At 47.7% G+C, this 22,699-nt stretch overlaps 8 protein-coding genes across 8 annotated transcripts; 7 read left to right on the forward strand and 1 right to left on the reverse strand.

The window, feature by feature from the left end:
- Positions 1 to 135: 135 nt before the first annotated feature.
- On the forward strand, positions 136 to 2,618 carry BJ212DRAFT_1481387 (uncharacterized protein; the record flags this gene model as incomplete). Its single annotated transcript, XM_041340246.1, has 5 exons — positions 136 to 1,654; positions 1,706 to 1,878; positions 1,927 to 2,143; positions 2,196 to 2,281; positions 2,331 to 2,618. The coding sequence occupies 5 exons, from the start codon at positions 136 to 138 to the stop codon at positions 2,616 to 2,618; spliced, it is 2,283 nt and encodes a 760-aa protein (XP_041192550.1).
- A 125-nt stretch (positions 2,619 to 2,743) lies between these two features.
- On the forward strand, positions 2,744 to 5,597 carry BJ212DRAFT_1431302 (glycoside hydrolase family 13 protein). Its single transcript, XM_041337693.1, has 10 exons — positions 2,744 to 3,159; positions 3,216 to 3,331; positions 3,382 to 3,703; positions 3,755 to 4,197; positions 4,250 to 4,562; positions 4,612 to 4,684; positions 4,731 to 4,800; positions 4,854 to 5,015; positions 5,070 to 5,318; positions 5,370 to 5,597. The coding sequence occupies exons 1-10, from the start codon at positions 2,904 to 2,906 to the stop codon at positions 5,409 to 5,411; spliced, it is 2,046 nt and encodes a 681-aa protein (XP_041192551.1). The 5' UTR covers positions 2,744 to 2,903; the 3' UTR covers positions 5,412 to 5,597.
- Positions 5,598 to 5,892: 295 nt separating this feature from the next.
- Positions 5,893 to 8,915, forward strand: BJ212DRAFT_1272785 (uncharacterized protein; the record flags this gene model as incomplete). Its single annotated transcript, XM_041331040.1, has 14 exons — positions 5,893 to 5,957; positions 6,014 to 6,492; positions 6,547 to 6,608; positions 6,668 to 6,762; positions 6,812 to 7,053; positions 7,102 to 7,194; positions 7,247 to 7,383; positions 7,442 to 7,523; positions 7,582 to 7,850; positions 7,910 to 8,029; positions 8,080 to 8,189; positions 8,244 to 8,479; positions 8,568 to 8,732; positions 8,785 to 8,915. The coding sequence occupies 14 exons, from the start codon at positions 5,893 to 5,895 to the stop codon at positions 8,913 to 8,915; spliced, it is 2,286 nt and encodes a 761-aa protein (XP_041192552.1).
- Positions 8,916 to 11,356: 2,441 nt separating this feature from the next.
- On the forward strand, positions 11,357 to 14,200 carry BJ212DRAFT_1357563 (cytochrome P450). The gene is made up of 17 exons (XM_041335780.1): positions 11,357 to 11,376; positions 11,429 to 11,430; positions 11,452 to 11,548; positions 11,639 to 11,713; positions 11,768 to 11,849; positions 11,907 to 12,039; positions 12,088 to 12,276; positions 12,325 to 12,476; positions 12,522 to 12,637; positions 12,690 to 12,794; positions 12,932 to 13,121; positions 13,172 to 13,228; positions 13,283 to 13,307; positions 13,360 to 13,493; positions 13,546 to 13,684; positions 13,732 to 13,928; positions 13,983 to 14,200. Exons 4-16 carry the CDS (start codon positions 11,639 to 11,641, stop codon positions 13,808 to 13,810), a joined length of 1,476 nt encoding a protein of 491 aa, XP_041192553.1. The 5' UTR covers positions 11,357 to 11,376; positions 11,429 to 11,430; positions 11,452 to 11,548; the 3' UTR covers positions 13,811 to 13,928; positions 13,983 to 14,200.
- A 1,326-nt stretch (positions 14,201 to 15,526) lies between these two features.
- On the forward strand, positions 15,527 to 16,624 carry BJ212DRAFT_1357594 (S-adenosyl-L-methionine-dependent methyltransferase). Its single transcript, XM_041335781.1, has 3 exons — positions 15,527 to 15,961; positions 16,020 to 16,160; positions 16,236 to 16,624. Exons 1-3 carry the CDS (start codon positions 15,587 to 15,589, stop codon positions 16,503 to 16,505), a joined length of 786 nt encoding a protein of 261 aa, XP_041192554.1. The 5' UTR covers positions 15,527 to 15,586; the 3' UTR covers positions 16,506 to 16,624.
- Positions 16,625 to 17,342: 718 nt separating this feature from the next.
- BJ212DRAFT_230460 (uncharacterized protein) lies at positions 17,343 to 18,918 on the forward strand. The gene is made up of 5 exons (XM_041342705.1): positions 17,343 to 17,647; positions 17,701 to 18,035; positions 18,090 to 18,169; positions 18,217 to 18,602; positions 18,655 to 18,918. Exons 1-5 carry the CDS (start codon positions 17,426 to 17,428, stop codon positions 18,664 to 18,666), a joined length of 1,035 nt encoding a protein of 344 aa, XP_041192555.1. The 5' UTR covers positions 17,343 to 17,425; the 3' UTR covers positions 18,667 to 18,918.
- Positions 18,919 to 19,675: 757 nt separating this feature from the next.
- BJ212DRAFT_1481393 (uncharacterized protein) lies at positions 19,676 to 21,037 on the forward strand (the record flags this gene model as incomplete). Its single annotated transcript, XM_041340247.1, has 6 exons — positions 19,676 to 19,711; positions 19,765 to 19,973; positions 20,014 to 20,278; positions 20,348 to 20,516; positions 20,585 to 20,679; positions 20,735 to 21,037. 6 exons carry the CDS (start codon positions 19,676 to 19,678, stop codon positions 21,035 to 21,037), a joined length of 1,077 nt encoding a protein of 358 aa, XP_041192556.1.
- Positions 21,038 to 21,248: 211 nt separating this feature from the next.
- On the reverse strand, positions 21,249 to 22,680 carry BJ212DRAFT_1272717 (regulator of chromosome condensation 1/beta-lactamase-inhibitor protein II; the record flags this gene model as incomplete). Its single annotated transcript, XM_041331031.1, has 3 exons — positions 21,249 to 22,112; positions 22,168 to 22,398; positions 22,453 to 22,680. The coding sequence occupies 3 exons, from the start codon at positions 22,678 to 22,680 to the stop codon at positions 21,249 to 21,251; spliced, it is 1,323 nt and encodes a 440-aa protein (XP_041192557.1).
- Positions 22,681 to 22,699: the final 19 nt, after the last annotated feature.

Below are 22,699 nucleotides of genomic sequence, written 5' to 3' on the forward strand. Positions count from 1 at the left end.
CAAGACGCGTCTGAACCGAAAAGTCGAACACGCTCATCCGGTACTTGCATTACACCTCGGACCTCTTCAGATCTCACATCATCTACCATCCTGTCGACCATATTTCTCAGCTTCATCGTTTGTCTCGTTATTCTCATGCTTAGTGCAAGAACTAAGCAAGTCTTTGCCTATGGGCGTCGTGGTCACCGGATTGTGAATGTCGTTGAGAGGAATGAGTCGGATGCCTTTGATTCACCTGTTAAGACAGTGCGCAATCCGGCAGCTCCTAGGCAAGTTAAGAGAGAAAATGCTATCTACTTATCCCCTTCTCCTCGCCATCGGGTACACGGGAAATCCAAGCGCGCACATGTCTCACCTACCAAATCCCCGCTTGGCCCACCCAAGAAGAAGTCTCACGTCAAGCCAGCAGTCAAACCAAAAAAGAAGACTGCGCTTTCAAAATTTGAAGCGCAGACGCCTGTGCGTCAGCCGCTTACCCCTTTGCGCACGAACGGTGTGTCGCCTACGGCTCTACCGCCTTCAGCACTCGCGAGGAGGAAGGGCAAAGCGCCAGCCAAGTCATCGCCACGGGCTGCGCTGAAACCCACATCTCCAATCGTGACTCTTGACATCATAGTACTTGATGACGATGGCAAGAGGCTCAGTCAGGAACGGCGGGTATCACGAACTGATGTTCAGATAAACCCTGTGACTGTTGCAGCTCCGAGGCTTGGGGGCAATGGAGCACCCAAGACGCCCACAATTATCGCCATCAGTGACAGCGACTCTGATGCGGAGGAAGTAACTGTGGTAGCGAAGAAACGCATTGGCCGCATGCGATCGGTGATTGTCATATCCTCTGATGACGATGAACCTCCACCCAAATGCGAAATAGAGCTGACGGCTACTTTTTCCAAACGACAGTCTTCATTTCTCGAGGTCGTGGTACCCGCTGCGCCCTATAAGCTACCCTCACCCTACAAGCCACCTACAGTCCTCCAGAAACCGTCACCACTTCTACCATTGCTTCCACGTTTACCTCAACAACAACTACCAGTGTTTGTGCCTCTCGCCCCACCGACAACGAAAGTACGACAACTGACACCTATACGCCGGGGACAAAATCGAGCACCGTTCCAGCGCTTCTTCCCCGCACCTTCCACTCCTACTGACGCAGATCTTTCTCTTGAACTGGAGCAACTTAACATCTCGGACGTAACCGAATTCGAGGACTTGCTATCCCCACAACCGGACCATCTAATCCCGCTCCTGTCAGAGTGCTCTCAGACATGTCCGCACGAATTCTCTGCTTTCATAGAGACATTCCCATTCGATCCGATCGTGCAGCCTGCAGAAGGAGATGACTTGGACATCAAATTTCGAAAAATTGGCGAGGCCTCGTTTTCCGAGGTTTTTGGCATCGGTGACGTAGTTCTTAAGATCATCCCCTTGCGAGATGAGGAACAACGTATCACAAACGACTTGGAGAGTCCCGCACCGAGCGACGCGAGTGATGTTTTGAAGGAAGTTATTGTCACTCGAGCGATGGGAGAGATGAGCAGTGGCTTTATCAAGCTTCTCAGGACATACGTCGTCCGTGGGCGCTATCCTTCGCTGCTTCTTGATCTTTGGGATGAATATAACGAACGCAAGGGTTCTGAGAGTATAAGACCAGGTAGGAAGCATATGGACATGGATAATCACAATCGTTATAACTGTTAGTTAGACTCTTTTGGCCTTGCACAGGTCTACGCAATCATTGTTCTGCCAAATGGTGGCCCAGATCTTGAAGCCTTCACATTCAAAAATGCCGCAAGGTCGGGCTGGCATCAAGCATGCAGTATTTTCTGGCAGATAGCCACGGCTCTAGATCAAGCGGAAGACCTTATGGCGTTCGAAGTGAGATTCTTTCCCATAAATGATGTCATGGCTGACGTGAAAAAATAGCATCGTGATTTACACTGGGGCCAAATCTTGGTGAAGAGTGTACCTGTTCGAACTTCATCGTCGAAAAAAGCAGGGAGAAAGCTCCACATGGATGATGATCGATTCGGCGTCAAGGCGACCGTCATAGATCTTGGGCTTTCGAGGATGGAAACCACAGATGCTCAAGGTTCCAAGACGTACTGGACACCGTTTGATGATGAAATTTTCGAAGGGGAGGGTCAGTGTCTTACATACTCCTGACACATGCGCTTTATTGATCGTACGTGCAGGAGATTACCAATTTGATGTCTACAGGATGATGAAAGTGTATAATGGCAACTCTTGGAAAGGCTATCAGCCTTTTACAAATGTCATGGTAAGAGTTGTATCCTCATTGCTTGTATATAAGGCTCACCCAAAACCAGTGGCTTCATTACCTTACACAGAAGCTCTTGCACTCAAAGCGACTGAAGCCTCCTGCCACGAGGAAAAAAAGCACGGCTGAGCCTACACAAGTGGCATCGCTGACAGGGTACGACGAACAAGAATGTTACGATTCACTAGTGGAGATCGATAAACTATTAGGTGACTGTATTACTGCGGCAAAGAAGTGTCGGAAGGGGAAGCGGAAAATGTGTGTGCCACCCTCTGGACCAAGGACGGCAGGGGAAGTTGTGTTGTATGGAGTCCAGAAAGGTTGGATGAAGCCATGAGCTGTATAATCGATTTTATTTTCTGTAGCAGTATACCCCAGTTGTACACTCGAATTTTAAATGCTATGGACGAGTATGTCAGCTGTACTCAGTCCAGACTCCATCGAACCACAGGACCTTCCTTTCTGAGCGATTATGCAGACGTCATAGCCCATATCTGAGTTGTTGCCACCTAGATTGGCGTTGAACGGAGAGAAGGAAGATGGGACTCGTCTGTTCCTGTCTGTTCCTTGTTACTTTCTCCCATCTCCCGCAAAAAATTTCTGTCCGCGAGCCCACCAGAAAATGTCGGCAACACCTAGCTTTGATCCCCAATCTGTGTTGAAGCTCGATGGGTACCTTGAGCCGTTCATCCCTGCTATCGCTCACCGCCACGAGCGCTTTCAGAAGTGGAAAGATACCATCGATCAATATGAGGGCGGGTATGAGGAGTTCACTAGAGGGTTTGACAAAATGGGTTTCAACGTCAAGGAGAGTGGTGAGGTAGTCTACAGAGAGTGGGCACCAAGTGTAACAGAGGCACATCTCATTGGTGACTTCAGTGAGTCTCATCCTTCTTGCTGCCTTGCGTTATTGAAGCATCGATTTTATATTCAGACCAGTGGAACAGGCTGTCCCACCCATTAAAAAAGAATGAATTCGGTGTTTGGGAAATCACACTCCCTCCCAAGGCTCCTGGAGTATGCGCGATACCTCATGACTCCAAGGTCAAAGTGAGTGTATATGATCTGCAGTGACATTTTTTTGGTTCTAAATTCATCAGATTTCCATGATCACATCCTCTGGTGCTCGTATTGAGCGTATCCCTGCTTGGATCCAACGTGTCACCCAAGATTTGGCCTTCTCTCCTGCCTATGAAGGACGTTTCTGGAATCCCTCTACTTCGGAAAGATATCAGTTCAAAAACTCTCGTCCACCGCAACCGAGAGCGATAAGAATATACGAGGCCCATGTTGGAATTTCAACTAGCGAACGCCGCGTAGGCACATACAAAGAGTTCACGAAAGATACGCTTCCGAGGATTCACGCTCTGGGTTACAACACCATCCAGCTAATGGCAATTATGGAGCATCCTTATTATGCATGTGCGTGATGAGCAACCGTTCCGCGTCTCAACCTGAGCTTCCTCATACTAGCTTTCGGCTATCAAGTAACCAGCTTCTTCGCTGCAAGCTCTCGGTATGGCACTCCTGAGGAGCTTAGAGAGCTTGTCGACACCGCCCATGGCATGGGTATAACTGTCCTTCTGGACGTTGTACACTCGCATGCCTGCAAAAACGTCCTTGACGGCCTCAACGCATTTGATGGGTCGGATCACCAATACTTCCACGAAGGCAGCAAAGGACGTCATGAGCTGTGGGACAGCAGACTTTTCAACTATGGGAGCCACGAAGTTCTGAGGTTTTTACTGAGCAATCTTCGCTTCTATATGGAGGAATACAAGTTCGATGGCTTCCGGTTTGACGGTGTCACGAGTATGATGTATGTCCATCATGGTATCGGAACGGGTTTCTCGGGTGGCTACCCTGATTACTTTGGTCCGGGAGCCGATGAGGAGGCCATTGTGTACCTCATGCTGGTGAATATTGCATTGGCGTGTCACTGTTTTCAGTGCTAACAGCAATCTGAAGGCGAATGATGCGATGCATACTCTTTATCCATCTGTTATCACGATCGCAGAAGACGTTTCAGGCATGCCTTTGCTCTGCATCCCCGTGTCTCAAGGAGGTATTGGATTCGACTACCGCTTGTCAATGGCTATCCCGGACATGTGGATCAAACTGCTGAAGCATAAGACTGATGACGAATGGGATATGGGAAATATCGTGCACACCCTTACAGACCGACGATACGGCGAGAAGAGCGTTGCGTACGCTGAAAGTCACGACCAGGCCCTGGTGGGAGATAAGACTCTGGCTTTCTGGTTAATGGACAAGGAAATGTGTAGGTTTGCTCCATCGTGTGTATTATAGGTACCCGAATGCCCCCACAGATACGCACATGTCGGATTTGACACCGATGACGCCTATCATCGCGCGAGGTCTTTCTCTGCACAAAATGATTCGGTGGGTCTTGTCGTCTGTAGCTGCACACGAATACTCACGACCGCAGTCTCCTGGTTCACTCGCTCGGCGGAGAAGGTTACCTGAATTTTGAAGGCAACGAATTTGGACACCCAGAAGTAAGGAATGCCAAAATCTTACACTCACCGTCCTCTCATATCTACTTGTCAAGTGGCTTGACTTTCCTCGAGAGGGAAACAACAACTCCTTCCAGCATGCTAGGAGACAGTGGAACATTGTAGATGACCAAATCCTTCGGTATCGATACCTAAATAACTTCGACGCTGCGATAAACCATTTGGAAGAAGAGCACAAATGGCTTTCAGCTCCTCAGGTTAGGGTCTGATATGATATGGTAGATTATTGAGCTGACTTGTATCAATAAAAGGCATACGTCTCTCTCAAACACGGGGGTGACAAGATGATCGCCTATGAACGATCTGGCCTTCTTTTTGTCTTTAATTTCCACCCCACCAAGTCCTTCACGGATTATCGCGTTGGCGTTGACGAAGCAGGGGAATATCATATCATCCTTACCAGCGACGAAAAGAAATTTGGCGGATTCGAGAATATTTCAAGTGGCGGCAAGTTTACTACAACGCCAACGGAGTGGAATGGGAGGAAAAATTGGTTGCAGGTACGACGTCATCCCAACGCATTGTGATATGACTTGAATCGATCATCACAGATCTACATACCCTCCAGAACTTGTGTGGTACTGGGGAAATGAAACAGCTGGCTCATTCAGTCACGTCTGAAGTTTGAACGCTCCAGCTGGAATTTAAATGATGACTCAATTATGATCTATGGAAATCACTCATGTATATAATTCAAGTTGTTTGTGTCTACTACTATGGCATGTCTATAAATAGACCAGTTACGTCTAGTACGGCCGGCGGTCTCCAACAGTAAAGTAGATGAAGTCGTTCTCACCGCCTCTTATCGTGAACGTTCTTGAACCCTCGTAAAAGCAAGGGCTTCACTAGTCTGTCATGGACGAGAAGTCATTCCACGTCGATGATAAGTCAGCGCAATGGGCCATTCCAGTTCCCATTACACAGCGACCAGCTGTCACCTCTCCCCGTAAGAAATGGGGGCGCCGTCTTGCTCTCTTACTCGCTCTTCTGTGTACAGTCCATTTTTTGAGTGATATTAAACGTCCTCGCCATAATGGACACGAGGGACAAGATCATGGGATGCTGAATGCATTGATGCGCCACGCTCCAAAGAAGGGTAGTACAGTTCTCAGAGGCAAGAAAGCGGAGCAACTGTTCTTGTAAGTTACCGCGACCGCTTTCCCAACTTCATATGGAAGAATCTCACTTTGCCCAGGTCTGTACCAGATACAGATAGTGCCATCGCTGCGTCCCGAGTCTATGCGGGCAAGCCCCATATGGCCGGGAGCGAAGGAGATTTTGACACTGCAAAATACTTCCTTGCGCACCTACAGGAAGAGCTCCAGATTGATCACTCATTTTCCGACATCCCACTGTACTCAGCCGGTTCCACCGAATCTCGCGAGGCAACGTTATCAATTTCATCCCTTGACGAACCAAAGGCTTGGATTGACGTTTATTACCCTATCCTGAACAACCCTTTGGATCGTAGCCTGGAGATTCTCGGAGAGGACGGGAACCCTGTTTGGTCTGCTGAGCTTGAAGAGGTCGCCGATGAAACTGATCCTTACGCCTTCAAGTCCGCGAATGCCGTCCCGACGTGGCATGGCATTAGCAGAGGGGGGCAGGCCGAAGGGAAGTTGATTTATGCACACTATGGAAGGCAAAGGGATTTCGATGCGCTCGTAGAAGCTGGTCCGTAATTATCTGCCTCGTGGAGAGTTTGCTTTTGATGTCCTATACCCAAAGGTGTTGATTTCAGTGGAAAGATTGTCCTCACTCGCTACGGTGGTATTTTCAGGGGTTTAAAGGTCCGCCTTCATGAGTTCTATTGATCATGTGTTTATTGTGACTAAAATGACTTCAATAGATCAAACGAGCTCAGGAGCTTGGTGCTGCCGCAGTTCTTGTTTACTCAGACCCTCGTGATGATGGCACAGTGACAGTTGAAAATGGATATGTCCCGTGCGTCTGGTTTCGTACTTCAAAGCTATGTCTCTAAGTTGTTGCACAGCTACCCACACGGACCTGCACGCAACCCAACTTCTGTGCAACGTGGTTCCGTGCAGTTTTTGTCGCTGTATCCCGGAGATCCCTCAACCCCTGGGTACCCCTCGTATGAAAATAGCACGAGAGTTGAGGGAGGAAGCAAACCGACTATCCCGAGTTTGCCAATCTCTTGGGCCAATGCCGAAGTCCTTCTGAAACACTTGGAGGACGGCCACGAAGGCCCTACAGTTCGTCTTGTAAATAACGGTAAGACTGCATTCAGTTTTCCATTACTAGACCCTCACTCTTTCACAGTGGACGAAAAGGTTACCCCCATCTGGAACGTAATGGGTGTTATTCCTGGCCACGTCAAGAGCGAGGTAGTTGTGATAGGTGCCCACCGAGATGGTGAGTACTTACGGCCAGTTGTGATTCTCGCGCAAATATTGATATTTTTTAGCTTGGGTAACAGGAGCGAGTGATCCATCCTCAGGCACTGTGTCCCTTTCAGAGGTAATTCGTGGCTTTGGGGCCCTCTCCAAGGAAGGATGGACTCCCTTGAGGACAATTCTCATTACAAGCTGGGATGGTGAAGAGGTGGGACTGTTTTTCATTCTGCTGATTTTCATCATGCTCAAATAAGCATTCTGCGTAGTTCGGATTGGTTGGCAGCACAGAATGGGGCGAAGATTTCTCGGAGTGGATTAAAGATCATGTTGTGGCTTATGTTAACATGGGTATGAAGGACTGGTTTGCAACGTTCATTGTGCACTTAACCTCGACATTCATGTCCAGATACTTCTGTATCAGGATCCCGTCTCAAGGCCGCAGGATCTCCTTTGCTTGCGCATCTCCTCCGTGAAACGGCGGAGCAGATTCCCCACCCTACCTCTGAGGGACGAAGCCTTTGGGACGCTCACGGAGACTCTGGAACGCTTTTCGGCGAGTATATGAATGCGGAAATTGCTGCGATGCACGAAGATGAACTTTTGGCAGTCGATAGTATCGGAGTGAGTCCCTTGGGATCCGGGAGTGATTATACCATCTTCTTGCAATACCATGGTGTAAGTAAATGGATAGCGAAGTGTGTTTTCCGCAACTTACACCTGACCAATGATACCAGGTGCCAAGCACTGACGGTGGATTCACCTCGACGCTACACGATCCCGTATATCACTATCACTCGATTTTTGACTCTCAGTATTGGCAAGAGCTATACGGTGATCCTGGCTTCTCTCGTCATGTGAGTGCTACTTGGCTTTCTACCGGCTCACATGAGCTTCATATTCGTAGATTGCTATTGCCAAACATACCGGCCTACAAGTGCTTCGTCTGTCCGGCGACATTATTTTACCGTTCAATACTACCCATTACTCCATTGAGTTGGAATCATATCTCGACAAGTATGCACATTTGGCTTCCCTGCAGGTGATTTATGGTTAACTGGAGACCTTCAGTGTTGGTTCTATTGCAGCTGCTGGCTCCTATGACGTCGACCTGTCTCCTCTCCGAGGGTCCCTTCACGCTTTACAGAGTGTCAGTTTGGAGCTGGACTCTGCGAAGACCAAGGCAGAGCACAAACTCCGTAAGATCCTCAAGCAATTGAAGAAGAAGCATGCTATTTGCCACAAGATCCGTCGCAGGATTCACAAGGCTAGCTGCAAACTCAAGAAGGTATTTGGAAAGCACAAGTGTGAATCGAAAGACAAGCACGAAGACGTGGAGAGGGAACGCTCCCATAAGTGAGTCTCTTCGCATTCTCGGTTGATAACAGCTCATAGACAATTCCTTCAGACAACCCAGTAAACGCCTTCTCAAAGCTATTCAACGCGTGCAAGCTGTGAACAAGCGTTTGATCGCCTTTGAACGTGGTTTCATATCGAAAGACGGCATTAAGGATCGTGAGTGGTACAAGCATCTGGGTGTAGCCCCTGGCAAATGGTCAGGTGAGTGTCATCCCCTTCTTCATCTGTAACAAAAATTTAGCACCACTCGAAGGTTATGGCGCCACCACTTTTCCAGGTGTCACTGAGGCACTTACTATGGACAAAAATGCGACCGCTGCTGCCTATGAAGCGGGGAGATTGAAAGTGCTGATCGATGACCTTGTTGAGACTATTCGCCTGTGAATTTAGATCATCATCAGAAACCATGTGCACATCATGATCAGGCCTAGGATCTTGATATTCTTTGAATTCACTCGGTCTTTTCTTCATTGGAGCATATTCACAACTGTTTGAAATAGCACTTGAAGTTACTACTCTGAGAATCAGAGATTTGTGGATCTATTTGCTGGCAATCGCATCATGTTGTGAGTCACTTGTGACCCACAACTGCCACATGAACCAGGGCTAGCGCCTGCCAATAATACACTTGAACAAGACTTATCAGACATACCTATTACTTATGCTTTGCGGCAGACGCCTTGACTTGGCGTGCCGGGAGCCTATAGATCATACACATAGATCATGGAAATACAGTAGGACAACGTCAGCCGCCAGTAATAAGTAATGGGGGATGCTTCTGACCTAATGGTGAGTCGATCATGGTGTGTTGCTTTCAGTAAGAACGGCGGGAAAGCTTTTAGCCTCCATTAATCAACTTGCGAAGGTTGATTTCATTTGGTCAGATGAGATTGTGAGTGCATGAAAAAATTGGGAGCAATGGAGGAATAACTTATAGTGTGTAAATAGCAAATAGTCTTGATGGAATCAACACTTACAGCGTATTAATAGTGTCTAAGTTCTCGGCATCGCATTCTTGTCGAATCATCTCGGATGCTCATAAGTTATGGATGATAACTGGAAAACTTTCCAAGGAAAAGCTGAAGTCATCGCGGGGCATAAAAGTGAATTCTTTCTCATGGACAGACTATCACATAAAGAAGTTTCGGCGCAATGGCTGCGCCTAGTTAAGATGGACATTCGAGGATCTATACACCGCAAAAATGTTATCAGCAGGTTTCAAACCAACTTCACTCGGCTTACAAACCAGTTAGATGGACCTCTGAGGACACCATCCACGAGTCAATGTAAAGGTGTGTTCCGATAGAAAAAGACCTGTCATTCAGCAGGTTTCGAACCTGCACAGTCGAAGAGAAACAGATTTTGATTCTGTTGCAGTAACCACTTGTTTAAGACCAGTCAAGGTGAATATCCTACGAAACAATCTATGAGTGAATGTCGAAGTGTGTTCCGATAGGGGAAAAAACCTTGTTGTCGGCAGGCTTGACCAATTTTGATTCTGTTGTGAAAACCACCTAGCAATTAAGATGAACCTTCAAGGAAACAGTCCATGAGTGAATCTTCAAGGTATGTTCCAATAGTAAAAAAACCTTCTTGCATCAGCAGGTTCCGAACCTACACTGGCACAGTCCAAGAGATAGATTTAGATTCTGTCGTAGTAGCCACTTTGGCCAGGACGTCCAAGTTGAAATGAACGTCCGAAGAAACCATTCATGAGCGAATCTTCAAGGCGTGTTCGGATAGAAAGCAAACCTGTCGGTCGACAAGTTTCGAACCTGCGCAGTCCAAGAGAAACACATTTCAATTCTGTTGTGGTGAGCACCTAGTACTTAGCTAAGACCAGTTAGATGAACCTCTGACGAAACCATCCATGAGAGAATGTCAAGGTGTTCTTCGGGAGAGAGAAAAAGCTTGTTGTCGGCAGGTTTCGAACCTGCCCAGTCCAAGAGAAACAGATTTCAATTCTGTTGTGCACGTAATCACTTTGGCCAGGACACATTGAAATGACTCACCGTTGCGAGAACTGTCCATCGAGGTGTGATAAGACATGATTAATTGTTTTGTCAGCAGGTTTTGAATCCGCACCACCCAATATTTCTAATCTGTTCTGGTGCCAGTTGGCTGTGACTACTGCTTAAAATAGACCTTGAAAGATCCATCCATGATGAGCATGAATGTTCAAGGCGTGATAAAAGTAAAAAGCTTGCTGAGCAGATTTCGAACCTGCAACAGATTTCTGTCCTATGCAGCTGTCACGTTTACCACTTGGCTAAGACTGGTTGGCAAGATGGACGTCTGTAGTACGAGTTGAAGAACATCATGCATGGACATTAGATCAATCACCTAGTAGGATTACAACGTAAAATGAAACAAAAAGACTAAGTTCGATGGGCATTGGGGAATAAGCGACTCGGCCCAGTGACTCGGATCTTTCCGGTTCCTTCATGGATTGGCTTGGCTTGTATCATCATCCCACGCGCGCTGATCCATGAATTCATCAAGTACTGGTTCTAATCCAACTTTGTTCTTCTTATGAGGTCGTAGGTGCCACACGTTGTGACCATATTCATCACCTTCATTCGACACCCTGACCCCTTCTCCGGCTACGAGCGGGCATCTTAATGAATGTCTTCCTTCTTAAGCTTCATTCTTCAACTTCAATTCCTCGCATTCGCCGCTCTGGTTTCCCACTAGACACTTGAAGGCGCGCTTCCCCACTGCTCGGGGATCTTCGCATTTTGCCCTCGTCCCCAACATGCTGTTCGTGAGTACACCCAGCGCAAAACTCAGGGAGGGTTATTCGCTGTTCGATGATTCCATCAACATCGAACATCTCAGGAAGAATCCGGTACCGTCTCTCCGGTGTGGAAGCGGCCGTAAGCACTGACGAGTCGCCGTTCGGACTTTGTTCCACGGCTCAGCCGCTCAGGGTGGTATCGTGAATTCGGCGATAAGGCTCTGTTCTGGTATCAGATTTCAAAATACTGAACGGCATGAAAATTACATTCGATGATAGAATGGTATCTAACTTTAGCGATTGGGAAAGGCTCATTTTGTACTTATACTTCTCGCTTCTAGAGTTGCCCAGTCATTGATTCTGACCCACAATGTTGACAAACTTATCATTGTTTACTGCCAGTGCCTTAGGCAGCGCTAGCGCTCTTATTTTGGCCCTTGTTATTGTGAGATGTAGAGCATCTTACAGTGGCTTACTGCCTTACCCTCCCGGCCCAAAGCCCCTCCCTGTGATAGGCAATCTCACGCATATAAGTCTCACTGAACCCTGGTTGACGTACACAGCATGGAAAAAGATATATGGTGAGTTGGCATACAGTCACGGTGGTCAGAGATTTCACCCAACATCTTGAATTTCAGGTGATCTGATTCGTGTTCGATTGATGGGACAGGAAATTGTTGTCATCAACTCAGAGAAAACTGCACGCGCACTGTTGGATCAACGATCTGCTGTTTACTCAGACAGACCTAGTATCCTTCCGGCCAGGAAATTGTGTGTTCCTTCAATTTTATGCGATCTGTAGCTAATGTCCTGTCATAGCTTTGGTGTCGAGTGGCTAACGACTCTTTTGCCCTATGGTGCAGAACTAAGATCTCATAGAAAGCTGTTCCATCATGCATTACATGCAGAATCATCACTTCGCCAGCGTGAGAATTACTTGCATAGAGCCAGGTTCCTTCTTGCTAGCTTGCTGCACGACCCTGAGGGTTTTAAGGCACATCTTCACAGGTTAGTGGTCATGCATAGCATCTTATCAGTAGGTTGATGCTTGAGCAGCTTTGCTGCAGCAATCGCCATGAGGATTACGTATGGATACGAAGTGCAGTCAGAGAACGACCCATATGTTTATGCGGTCTCGGAATTAAACACAATGATTGCGAAGGGGCTCACTCCCGAGAAAACAGCCATTCTCTTAGCATTTCCTTTTCGTAAGTTGATATCGATTCCATCAGGTGTAGCTGAGGTTTCCCCAGTTGTACATGTCCCTGTATGGTTTCCGGGTGCGAAGTTGCAGCGCGAGGCGTTGTATTCAAGGCAGTTGGCCCAAAAGGTGCTTAATGCGCCTTTCGAGTTTACGAAATTGCAGATTGTGACTAGTCTCACAAGTCATTGGAGTGTTGCAGCTTGACAGTGACATTTAGGCAGCCGGAACTGCTTCACAATCTTTGGTGTTCGATTGCTTGACGCAAATAGACGAGGACAACCATGAAGCACAGGAGTCCGTGATCAAGGCAACCGCAGCGACAGTCTTCATAGGTGCGACCCGTCAAATTCTTTCTTCAACCGGCTTCAATATCTCAGTGTTGCCACGCATCCAGGTGGATCCGAAACGGTATACTTGGTGCACCTGCTTTTATTGGATTCTAAGGAATATAAAATGTAGACTTCTTCGACGTTGCAAGGATTTATTCTCGCCATGATTCTCTACCCAGAAGTCCAGGCCAAAGCGCAAGCCGAAATCGACGCTGTCGTGGATTCGACAAGGCTGCCAGGTTTCGAAGATAGGCCTTCATTGCCCTACGTCGAAGCTATCGTCAGAGAAACGTTTAGATGGATGCCTTCATCACCGCTAGGTATGCATGACCACAGTAACAGTTTTTTTTTGTTTACTCTGGTCCTTTAGGGATCCCGCATGCTACGTCAAGCGATGATATATTTGAGGGATACTTAATACCAAAGGGTATGCATTCATAATTCATTTACATTCAGCGACAGATTTCACTGATGCTGGCAGGGGCATGCGTATCCCTCAATATCTGGTACACAATGTTTTTTCCTTCTCGTTTTGAATCTGACTGCGCCCACATGCAGGGCGATCAATCTAGATGAGGAGAAATATCCCGAACCAGACGAATTTAGACCTGAGAGGCACTTTGCCACGGACGGGTCACTGCTGTCGGAATCGTTCTCGAACAACATTGTCTTTGGTCTAGGTCGACGAATTTGTGAGGCATCTTGCGACGGAAGACAAGGAATAAATGTGTTGACTTAGGACAGGTCCGGGACGGTTTGCTGCGGAGTCGACTGTGTGGGCTGCCATTGTTTCTATTCTCGCAACTTTTCGTATAGAGAAGGCGAAGGACGTCGACGGCCGTGATGTTGATGTGGAGAAACGCTTTACAACCGGGCTGGCAATGTTCGTTAATGATGTTCACTTTTCCCTTTTGCTCATCCATATTACAGACACCCTGTCCCTTTCCGTTGCGCATTTATATGTCGTTCTGCGCAAAAGGAGATGATCAGAGAATATTTAGACTCCTGACCTACGCTTGACTGAGAAATGTTTCCAGCATAACGTTTTATGTAACAGTATATGATAATGAAGAATGGATGGAAACTCGCCAAACATCCTTTAAGCCACTCCGCCGACGATGGATCCTCTTTGTACCGCTTCGATGAGTCACTCGCTTACTACATACAAGCAAACCATTCACCTTCGGACGTTGACAATGAATTACAATAAGAGATATTTGTACACTGCGTTCGCTGTCGTGTTGTCGTTTAAAAATAGCGCTCGAATGTCCTGCTGACATCGCAAGACAGACAGAGCGGTGTATAGCTGTCCGCCGTGAGCGAACGAATGGATGGCGGAATGAAGGTCTGTGCTGTTTTCAGTCACTGTCACGGTGCACGGGAATTCTAAACATATAATGTGCTGTGCGAACGCGTTTATATATTGTTGTACACAGGGCACTCTGATATGAGAGATATCATTAGGAGGTTGAGTAGGTGAGTGGTGCCCAGTAAGCGCGTGACAGACACGGAATCCAGACACCATCATAAGTATTAGACTGAGGTGTTCAACTTAGTGAAGCGTGGGAGTCAGACCAGTTGCGTCCGCACGGCCGCACGTACGTAGCCTGCGTTAGACCGTTAGGTATGTCTACCAACCCTGAGTCGGCGACTTGGACGAGCGTGAGGAGTTCTCTTTCTATATTCGCCGTGAGCGTCGCGCTTTCGTTGTTTACGACTGCCTATGAAAATTCGGTCATCCCGCTGTTTGCTAGTGTCCCGGCTCTAAAACACCTTGGCCACGTCGTGCACACGAGCACAGCGCTCGCTGTTGTTACCCCAAATCTTTCGAGTTCGAAAATCTTGTTGATTCTCGGCTGTCTGCTTCTTCTAGCACCCCATACCTCTTATTGGATTAGTGTTCATGCTGCTAGATTCCAGAATCCTATTTACAGTCCTCTCGTCACCCATGCCTTTGTATTGGCTCCTGTTGTGTATTTCTCAATGTCTTTGGCAATGAGCGTTGATGTGAGTTTGACCTGGCCTGTCCCGGGAAGAACTGTTGCGCATGTACCTTACGCTAACATCCAGTTCACTACCTTTTTAGCCTACTTTGGCCCTCATAGTACTCGCCGCCAATGCGCTACAGCTTCGTCCACTATTAATGTTGGTATTCAGTGCGTTATCGTTAGACGTCTCGAACAATGTTATTGTGCGTGGTAGCCGCAATTATAGTTATAGCATCTTCCGATTAACAGATACATTCATCCAGTTCACTGCATTGGGATGTGCATGCCTTGCTGTGTACGGTGGGGGTAAAGCCTATGTGGGCAGACATAGCACGCATCCGAATGCCCGAAACACTCGATCCACAGTGGCCTTGAGTGTGATTCCCCTAGTCTTCACTGCTCTTTTGAGTCTCAATCCAGCCCTTCGATCCCCAACGCTCGTAGATTCCATTGTTACACCATACAACAGCCCAACATATCCGCTCCGCGTCCTGAATTCAACCCAGTCCAAGACTGGTGTGGTGGTGGTTGGCGAGATATTATCTCCGGCCGACAAGAGCTCGATTCCTCTTCACTCTATCCGTTATCTTCGAGTATCTCACTCGTTACTGGGAGGTGTATGGATCGGGGACCGGGTGGCCACACTCGACAGTTTTCCTCCGTTGACCGACCAAGATGGTACTCCTTTAGGAGACTCCATCTATAGCGCATTCGTCCTTCAGGAGGCAGTGCGACTTGTCAATAGTACTCCCCGAGGAAGGAAGGGAGGGTGCGATCATGCGCTCATAATGTAGGTGATGACCCTGGTCAATGCCCTAGCAAGAGTGACGGCTTTGACGTACAGCGGTCTTGGCACCGGTATCTCTGCAAATGCGTTTGCCCAACATGGCATAGCAACGACTATTGTTGAAATCGATCCTGCTGTGTATGATGCTGCACGCCAATATTTTGGCCTATTGGATCCCGGTATCAATAATGTATTTCTGCAGGATGCGAGAGGGTGGGTCAGAAGCAGGAGAGCTATAGTGGAAGCTGGAGACCCCTCCGCAATCAAGTATGATGTTGTCGTCCATGATTGCTTCTCTGGAGGGGGAGTGCCTGAGCATCTCTTCTCCATTGAGTTTTGGAATGATCTCAAGACCATCCTAAGTCCAGAAGGTGTCGTTGCAGTGGTGAGCAGTTTCAGGCATTACGTTCTCCCGTATTACTTGTCTCATGTCATTCGGACAGAACTTTGCTGGAAAACTTGCATCCGACTCCTCGCAAGCAATACTGATTACTTTGCTGCGAGCCTTTAGGCAGTGCAGAGCCTTCCATGACCGTGTTGAACCCATCTCTCAGGAACAGCTTCACTCCCATTTTGTCAATATTGTGAGTTCCCTTTTCAGGACTCTAAGTCCAAACACATTATTGGAGCTTTGACAAAGTCTGACGATCACGCGATAGGTCTTCTTTTGTTCTTCATCTTCAACGCCACTCACGTTCCGACCTGCAGTCGAAGAGGACTATCTTCACTCATATCTTCGCCGTCACATTCTATCTAGTCTTGACAAACGAGAAATTGATCACGCCCAAATTAGAGACAGCTCTATCTGGTCCGCGACCATGGAAAAAAAGTTCGTTCTGACCGATGCGCATAACACGCTGAACACGTGGCAGGAAGGAGAAGCGTTTGAACATTGGAAACGTGAGTTGCGTTCGTTTTCGATAGTGTAGCTCTGATGTTTTGCGCAGTTATGAGGGAGATGGTACCAGACGTAGTATGGGAAACTTATTGAGGGTGGTGACATAATGTTATTGCTGTATCCTATACGAAAATCACAGGCGCTGGATCAGGTCGCCCTATCTTTTGATGCTTTGGAACAGCTTCAAGTTCGACTTGACAACAGGCGGAGAACTGTCACGAGTGTCAGGATCAAGGATGTTTCACGGCTTATCGTGCAACCCTATCCAGACTCCGAGGATCCAAAATAAAGCGGGTTAATCACTTGATTGATTCGCCTGGGAGTGCACGGCGTAGATCTACTTGAAAGATCGGAAGGCTGGTGTGGACATAAATGGTGTGCACGTATGCGGCAGCCGCAATCCAGTACAAGCAGCACATGTGAGTCTTTGCATGCAATCATTATGTTGCCTATTTTGGCTAATTGATACCAAGATTAGTATGCGACCTTGAGCTATGGTAGGCTACGAGAAACTCAGTCCGCAAAACATGCACATCATTGGTAGTATCTAGCGCTTGTGTGTGTTGAAATTAGATTGCTGTTTGATCATGCCTCAGATTCTTATACTTTCATCCGACGTGTTTCTGACAACAGACGGTCAAGGCATAGCCTCCCCTAGGCAAACTTCAATGGAAGAAAGATGTATGTATGCCTCTGTTTTGGTTAAGGCAACGACTCCATGGGGTTCGGCAGTTCTCTGTCATATAATGCCAAGAATGCCTGACCATCGTCATGGCCTCACTTGAACACTGATAATTTCCAATTGAAAGGTTTCTCCGCTGCCATCAAGCTGCCCCACTATACTGCGGTACTTGGGTCTCCCAGGTTATAAGGACTGGACTTTTGCCTCCAGAAGCATCAAACAAGCATCTAGGTATTTCTCTTCCCTAGGTCAAGAGGGCGTGTATCACGATGTCAGTTACCCCTCCCCCTGGTCTCAACTATCTTGCGGCAATCCAACCTGCACTAATCGACATCATGATCGGGCATACTTTTACGGTCATCCTCGTACCCCTCCTTATTGCAATGTTCTACTTCTCGAACGAGCATTCGCGGAGACAGCCCATATTTATTCTCAACGTTTTGAATGTGTGCCTCGCATTTTCTGTCGGCATAATGGGAGACAGTAGAGCTGTAAGTATCTTTAAAGTCCCCTTGCCATGTTGGAAATTAACATCTCCGCACAGGTTAATACCATGTTATCACCGACACATCCATACCCTGCTTCCTATGACATAATTATGGGCACCCTTGGGGCGGTCCAAACCATATTTGTTGACACCATCCTACTCTTTCGCATTTGTTCCGTTTATCCGCCGAGATACCTCGCATGGCAACGCTTTGTGGCGTTGGTCTCACTTCCTGTACTACTCAAAGTTGCCCGCGTCATCAATCTATCTCTATTTATAGCAGCTCTAACAAGAGCGGCCAAAGGACCCAATGCGGAAGCAGCTTTGGCAGCCTTGTGGGTGACAGCTCCGTACCTCAAGATTGAGTGGTTCGCGCAGCTGGTGGATAATATGTGAAGTAGATGTCTCTCATCTTTTTATTGGAACTCATGTATAAAAACTTTTAGATATGCATCCTCTGTATTCCTCTGGACGCTCTGGTCAAAACGGAAAAACAAGCATGGTTCCGTCACGGGCAATGTCAAGCGTAAATTTTACTTTCATCTTCATAGATCTCGACTTATTTCGCTCTAGTTTCGTTCAGAATGAGACTCCAGACGCTATTTTGGATCGCACTTTCAAACTTCACCATTCCAGCGCTCTTTTCGGTCGCTCAGATCATTGTCATTTACCGCGAAGTAGACCCAGTGGTCATCAATCAAATAATTCTGGCGAATACGTCAATTGCAGTTATCGGCGTCGTTTTCGCAACAGTCTGGGCGGGCTCGGTCAACAGACAGATCGCCCAATCGGATGATCAACCAGTTGCAGATGTCGAAAAATCTGGCGTGATGCGTTTTGCCACTCGTGGTACCTATCCGACGCACGACGAATTACATATAACCTATCAACTTCCGGCAATATCTGGTCTTCAAGATTACATTTATGATGAATTCGGACAAAGTGACTCGAGAGAAATGGTTTGTCTGAATCTCCTCTAGCTTTGGGTCTCTACTAATGTTATGTCAACAGACCCTTCGTTGAAGTGAAAGCAGGCTCGACTCCGAGCTTTAGGTCCTTGTGGTGTGCTTATCTCCATCGACGTCCTTCCGATGAATGATTGCGTCAGCCAGTTAGCTGGATTGTATGCCAGAGTAGCGAGAATCTTGCTATATAATTTCATGAAGCAATCTGGACATGCGCTGCAGTCAGTCTGAATGATCGATTACCATTCCCATCCGTGGCGATTGCATGGAGGTCATGGAGTTTTCGTTTTCCTTGTGTCACAACCCTGCCATGCTGCTGCTACTATATAATAATGACAGGTTTCCAATCCGTTCCGTACGAAATCATCTTCTAGTGAGCTTCACTATCCCTTCTCGGCAGCCTGTCTCTAAGCTGTCTGCCCTTACTCGTGAGTTTGTCATCTTTATGCCGAAGACTGACTCAGATGCCAATGGCACATATGCTCAGCTGTATTCTTTAGCTGAACGCAGCTGAAGAGCGCAGCTGAGGAGAGGCAGTATAAACCGTCACTTTGTAAGAATCAGATGATATCTCGTCAGCTGCGTTTGCATACATCGAATCCATTAGGATCTAGCAAGAAATGATGACAACGTCGGCTCACCGTGTTGTCGATGTAATGAAATATTGCTGTCGCCGATATGGTTGTCTCGTGCATAGAAGCGACTATTCCAGATTCCAGGCCTCAGTTTACTCGGTTGGGAGGAGTGTACAGTTGGCAGCTCGGACAAAAACCTCACAAATAGTGATTGACACTGAAGAACAAATCTTGCGTTGCCTCGAAAGTTGGAGTCGATCCCCAGTGGTCAAGCGACAACGCTAGAGCGGCGGCGAATGCCGAGCGGGTCAGCACAAAGTCTCAGCAAGTACTAGAGGTTAACACGTCGATCACAACTACGAGGGTCGCAACAACTCTACGTAGCCAAATTGAGATTGCATCCCTGCCTTCGCGCCAATATCTGCCAATCAAATGCTCTTCCTAAGACCATTTATACGTCAAGTCGTGTTCCGTGCAGCTCGCCCGCATTTCATGACTGCATCCAGATACAGTAGTACACTTGCTGAGGTTGGTTGCATTTCGCCTGCGTTTTAGTGTAATGCTCAACCTAGTACTCGCAGGATGTTCGCTCGGATTCCACTTTCAGGATACCCCTCATTGACTTCGCAGCTTATAAGCGGGCTACCTCTTTGGCTGAGAAGCGTTGCATCGCGGATGACATTGTAAACGGATTTAAAGAAGTTGGCTTTGTGTATCTAACAGGCCATGTGATTGAACCCGGGACGGTCGACCGCGTATTCCAGAAGGCTAGTATTCGCATTTATAACCGGTGAGTAGGATGGACTTCATAACTAATCGTGTATTCAGAGTGCAGAATTCTTTCAATTACCCGAAGAGACTAAGGCAAAGCTGGCATGGGACGACCCTAAGGCTAACCGTGGCTATGTTCAAGTTGGCCGTGAGCGTGTTTCCACTTCAGTGGATGCTGCCGAGATCGCTTCACTACGTGCAAAGGCTCCAGACACCAAGGAATCTATGGAAATTGGACGTGAAAATCATCCGATGTTCAGTAATAAGTGGCCTCAGGAAACTGAAGTACCTGAGTTTAAGCAGACGATGCTCCACTTTTTCCAGGTGCGTGCACGCTGAAACGTGTCACGTATAGTGATACAGTGATTTGACCGTGGGTCTCTGTTACTGTAGACTTGCCACGAAGTGCATACTATGGTCATGAAATCAATTGCGTTAGGTCTTGACCTTCCTGAGGATTTCTTCGACAATAAGATTGATCGTCAGGACCACAACTTACGGCTTTTGTCCTATCCTCCTATTCAAACCTCTCTACTTTTAGGCGATGGTCAAGCCAGGGCTGGTTCTCACACGGGCGAGTTCGTTCCGTTTTAGTGATACTCGTCGAATTTGACTTGCTTTGTCTCTTAGATTATGGAACTTTGACGCTCTTGTTCCAGGATTCTATTGGTGGTTTAGAGGTCCAGAACCCTCATACTGAGCATTATCAATCTGCTTCACCTATTGTTCGTTTTCTTCCACTGAGCTTGCTCTTCGAGTCTTTAACCCCTATCCCGATAGCCCGGGACAATTGTCGTCAACGCTGGGGATCTTTTGGCGCGCTGGAGCAACAATGTCCTCCGTTCAACCCTCCATCGTGTAGTCGCCCCGCCTGCAATAAAGATCAATGCTACCGAAGGCATGACCCCCGCACGGCAGTCAGTTGCATTCTTTTGCAACCCGAATTTCGATGCCATCATCGAGAGTTTGCCCAGTTGCACAAGTACAGCCAATCCAAGCAAATATCCTCCAATCACTACAGAGCAATACATTGTAGGACGTCTGGCAGCTACTTATGAAATACGCCCAGATATGAAATTCTGACGAACATTGTATATTATCTATAGTGCAGCACTGCAGGCAACGACATACATTACGACTCGTATGCAGGGTGGTGTCTAGATGGCCTAGTATGTATGCAAGAAGGCATTGTTTGGTCCACAGTTCATGAATAAGAGCATGTGTACACAACGAAGTGGGTAAAATGCAACAAGGTGCAATCGATAGTTAATATCTGGATGACAGCCAAATCATGCTAGGTCTTCTTTCTGAACATCCCAAGAGTGTGCTGGCCACCGCAGGCAACGCTCACTGCCCTCCATGCGCCACCATCCTTGCGCACCACCACCGTTGGGGTCTTAGCTTCCTTTTCGTTAACACCCAATTCTCCTTGAGACTCCTCTCCCCATGCGTACAGCGCGCCTGCACGAGAGATAGCCATGTTATTGTGTGTGCCAGCCGAAATGAACACGATAGGATCGTCCGGGTCTGGGAACGGGACCAACATAGGTTCCGGGACGAATTCAGTGTTCTTGCGTGAAGCATATTCCTCGACCTCGTCGCTGATACCAAGCTGACCACCGTCACACCGACCGCACGCATACACGTTCCCAGTCGAAGTCAGGAAAAGAGTGTGATGTTCGCCGCCTGTGATCTGCACGATTGAATCACCGAGGGTCCTCTGGCACAGCGACCTGATGATTCTTGGTGATCGCACTTCGTCGGACATCGATTTTGGTTCCGCGACCCCGGTGCCTGTCTGACCCATCGTATTCAAGCCCCAACCCCAGACGTCGCCCTCTTCGTCGATGGCAAATGAGTGATAGTTTCCTGCGCCAACCAATATTGCACGGTTGTGGCGGGTACCAAGAATGATTTTTTCGGGGACTGTGCCATGGATCTTACGACGTTCGAGAATTTTGCGACCGAGCTGGCCTTGCTCTCCAGCACCCCACGCGTAGACGTTGCCATGTGTAGTCAGCACGAGAAGATGGTTGTTGCCTGACACAACTGAAACAGCCTTCTCAGCATCGCCAGCTTTTGTGGGCAAATCTAAAATCGCTTTGGGAAGGAATTCTAGTCGCACGTCGCCAGAGAAGCCAAGGGAGCCTTCTGCAGCCTGAGAAACAATCTCAACTTAGAAAATGTGTGAGCAGATGAGAATGGGCACCTACACGGAAAGAACCCCAAACTCGAAGTTCGCCGTCATCGCTGATGGCGGCAGAAATACTATCACCAGCAGCAATCCTTACTGCGCGGAATCCCTCATCAACAAGCGACTGAAGAGGATACGGGATAGCGGTAAGCTCATCAATGTGGATAAATTTTCCAGGATTATCTGGATCTGGAACGTCCTTGGTGACACGTCCTAGTGCTGCGTCATCATTCACACCGCATGACCACACCTAATCAAAAATCATGTTAACGGAAGTAGACCAGGGCACGGAAATTGAACTCACAGTTCCTTTCTCATCAATGAATAGGGTATGGAGACCACCTGCAGCAATGGCCTCGAGGCCGGCGCCTTCCCCGCCGAAGCCACCTTCTTCCATCTTTTTCTCGAACCACGTATTGCGTTTGGGAACAGCGAATTCCCCGAGTTGGTCGGCACCCCATCCAAACTGGCCAAAGTTGCCTGCACCCCAGACAAAGAGCTGATTAGCAGGCCGAGGGTGGTCATTAGCCATAGGCAAAGGGTTGAAATGG

The sequence above is a fragment of the Suillus subaureus genome (assembly GCF_016647635.1).
Source record: "Suillus subaureus strain MN1 chromosome Unknown BJ212scaffold_18, whole genome shotgun sequence".
NCBI lineage: Eukaryota > Fungi > Basidiomycota > Agaricomycetes > Boletales > Suillaceae > Suillus > Suillus subaureus.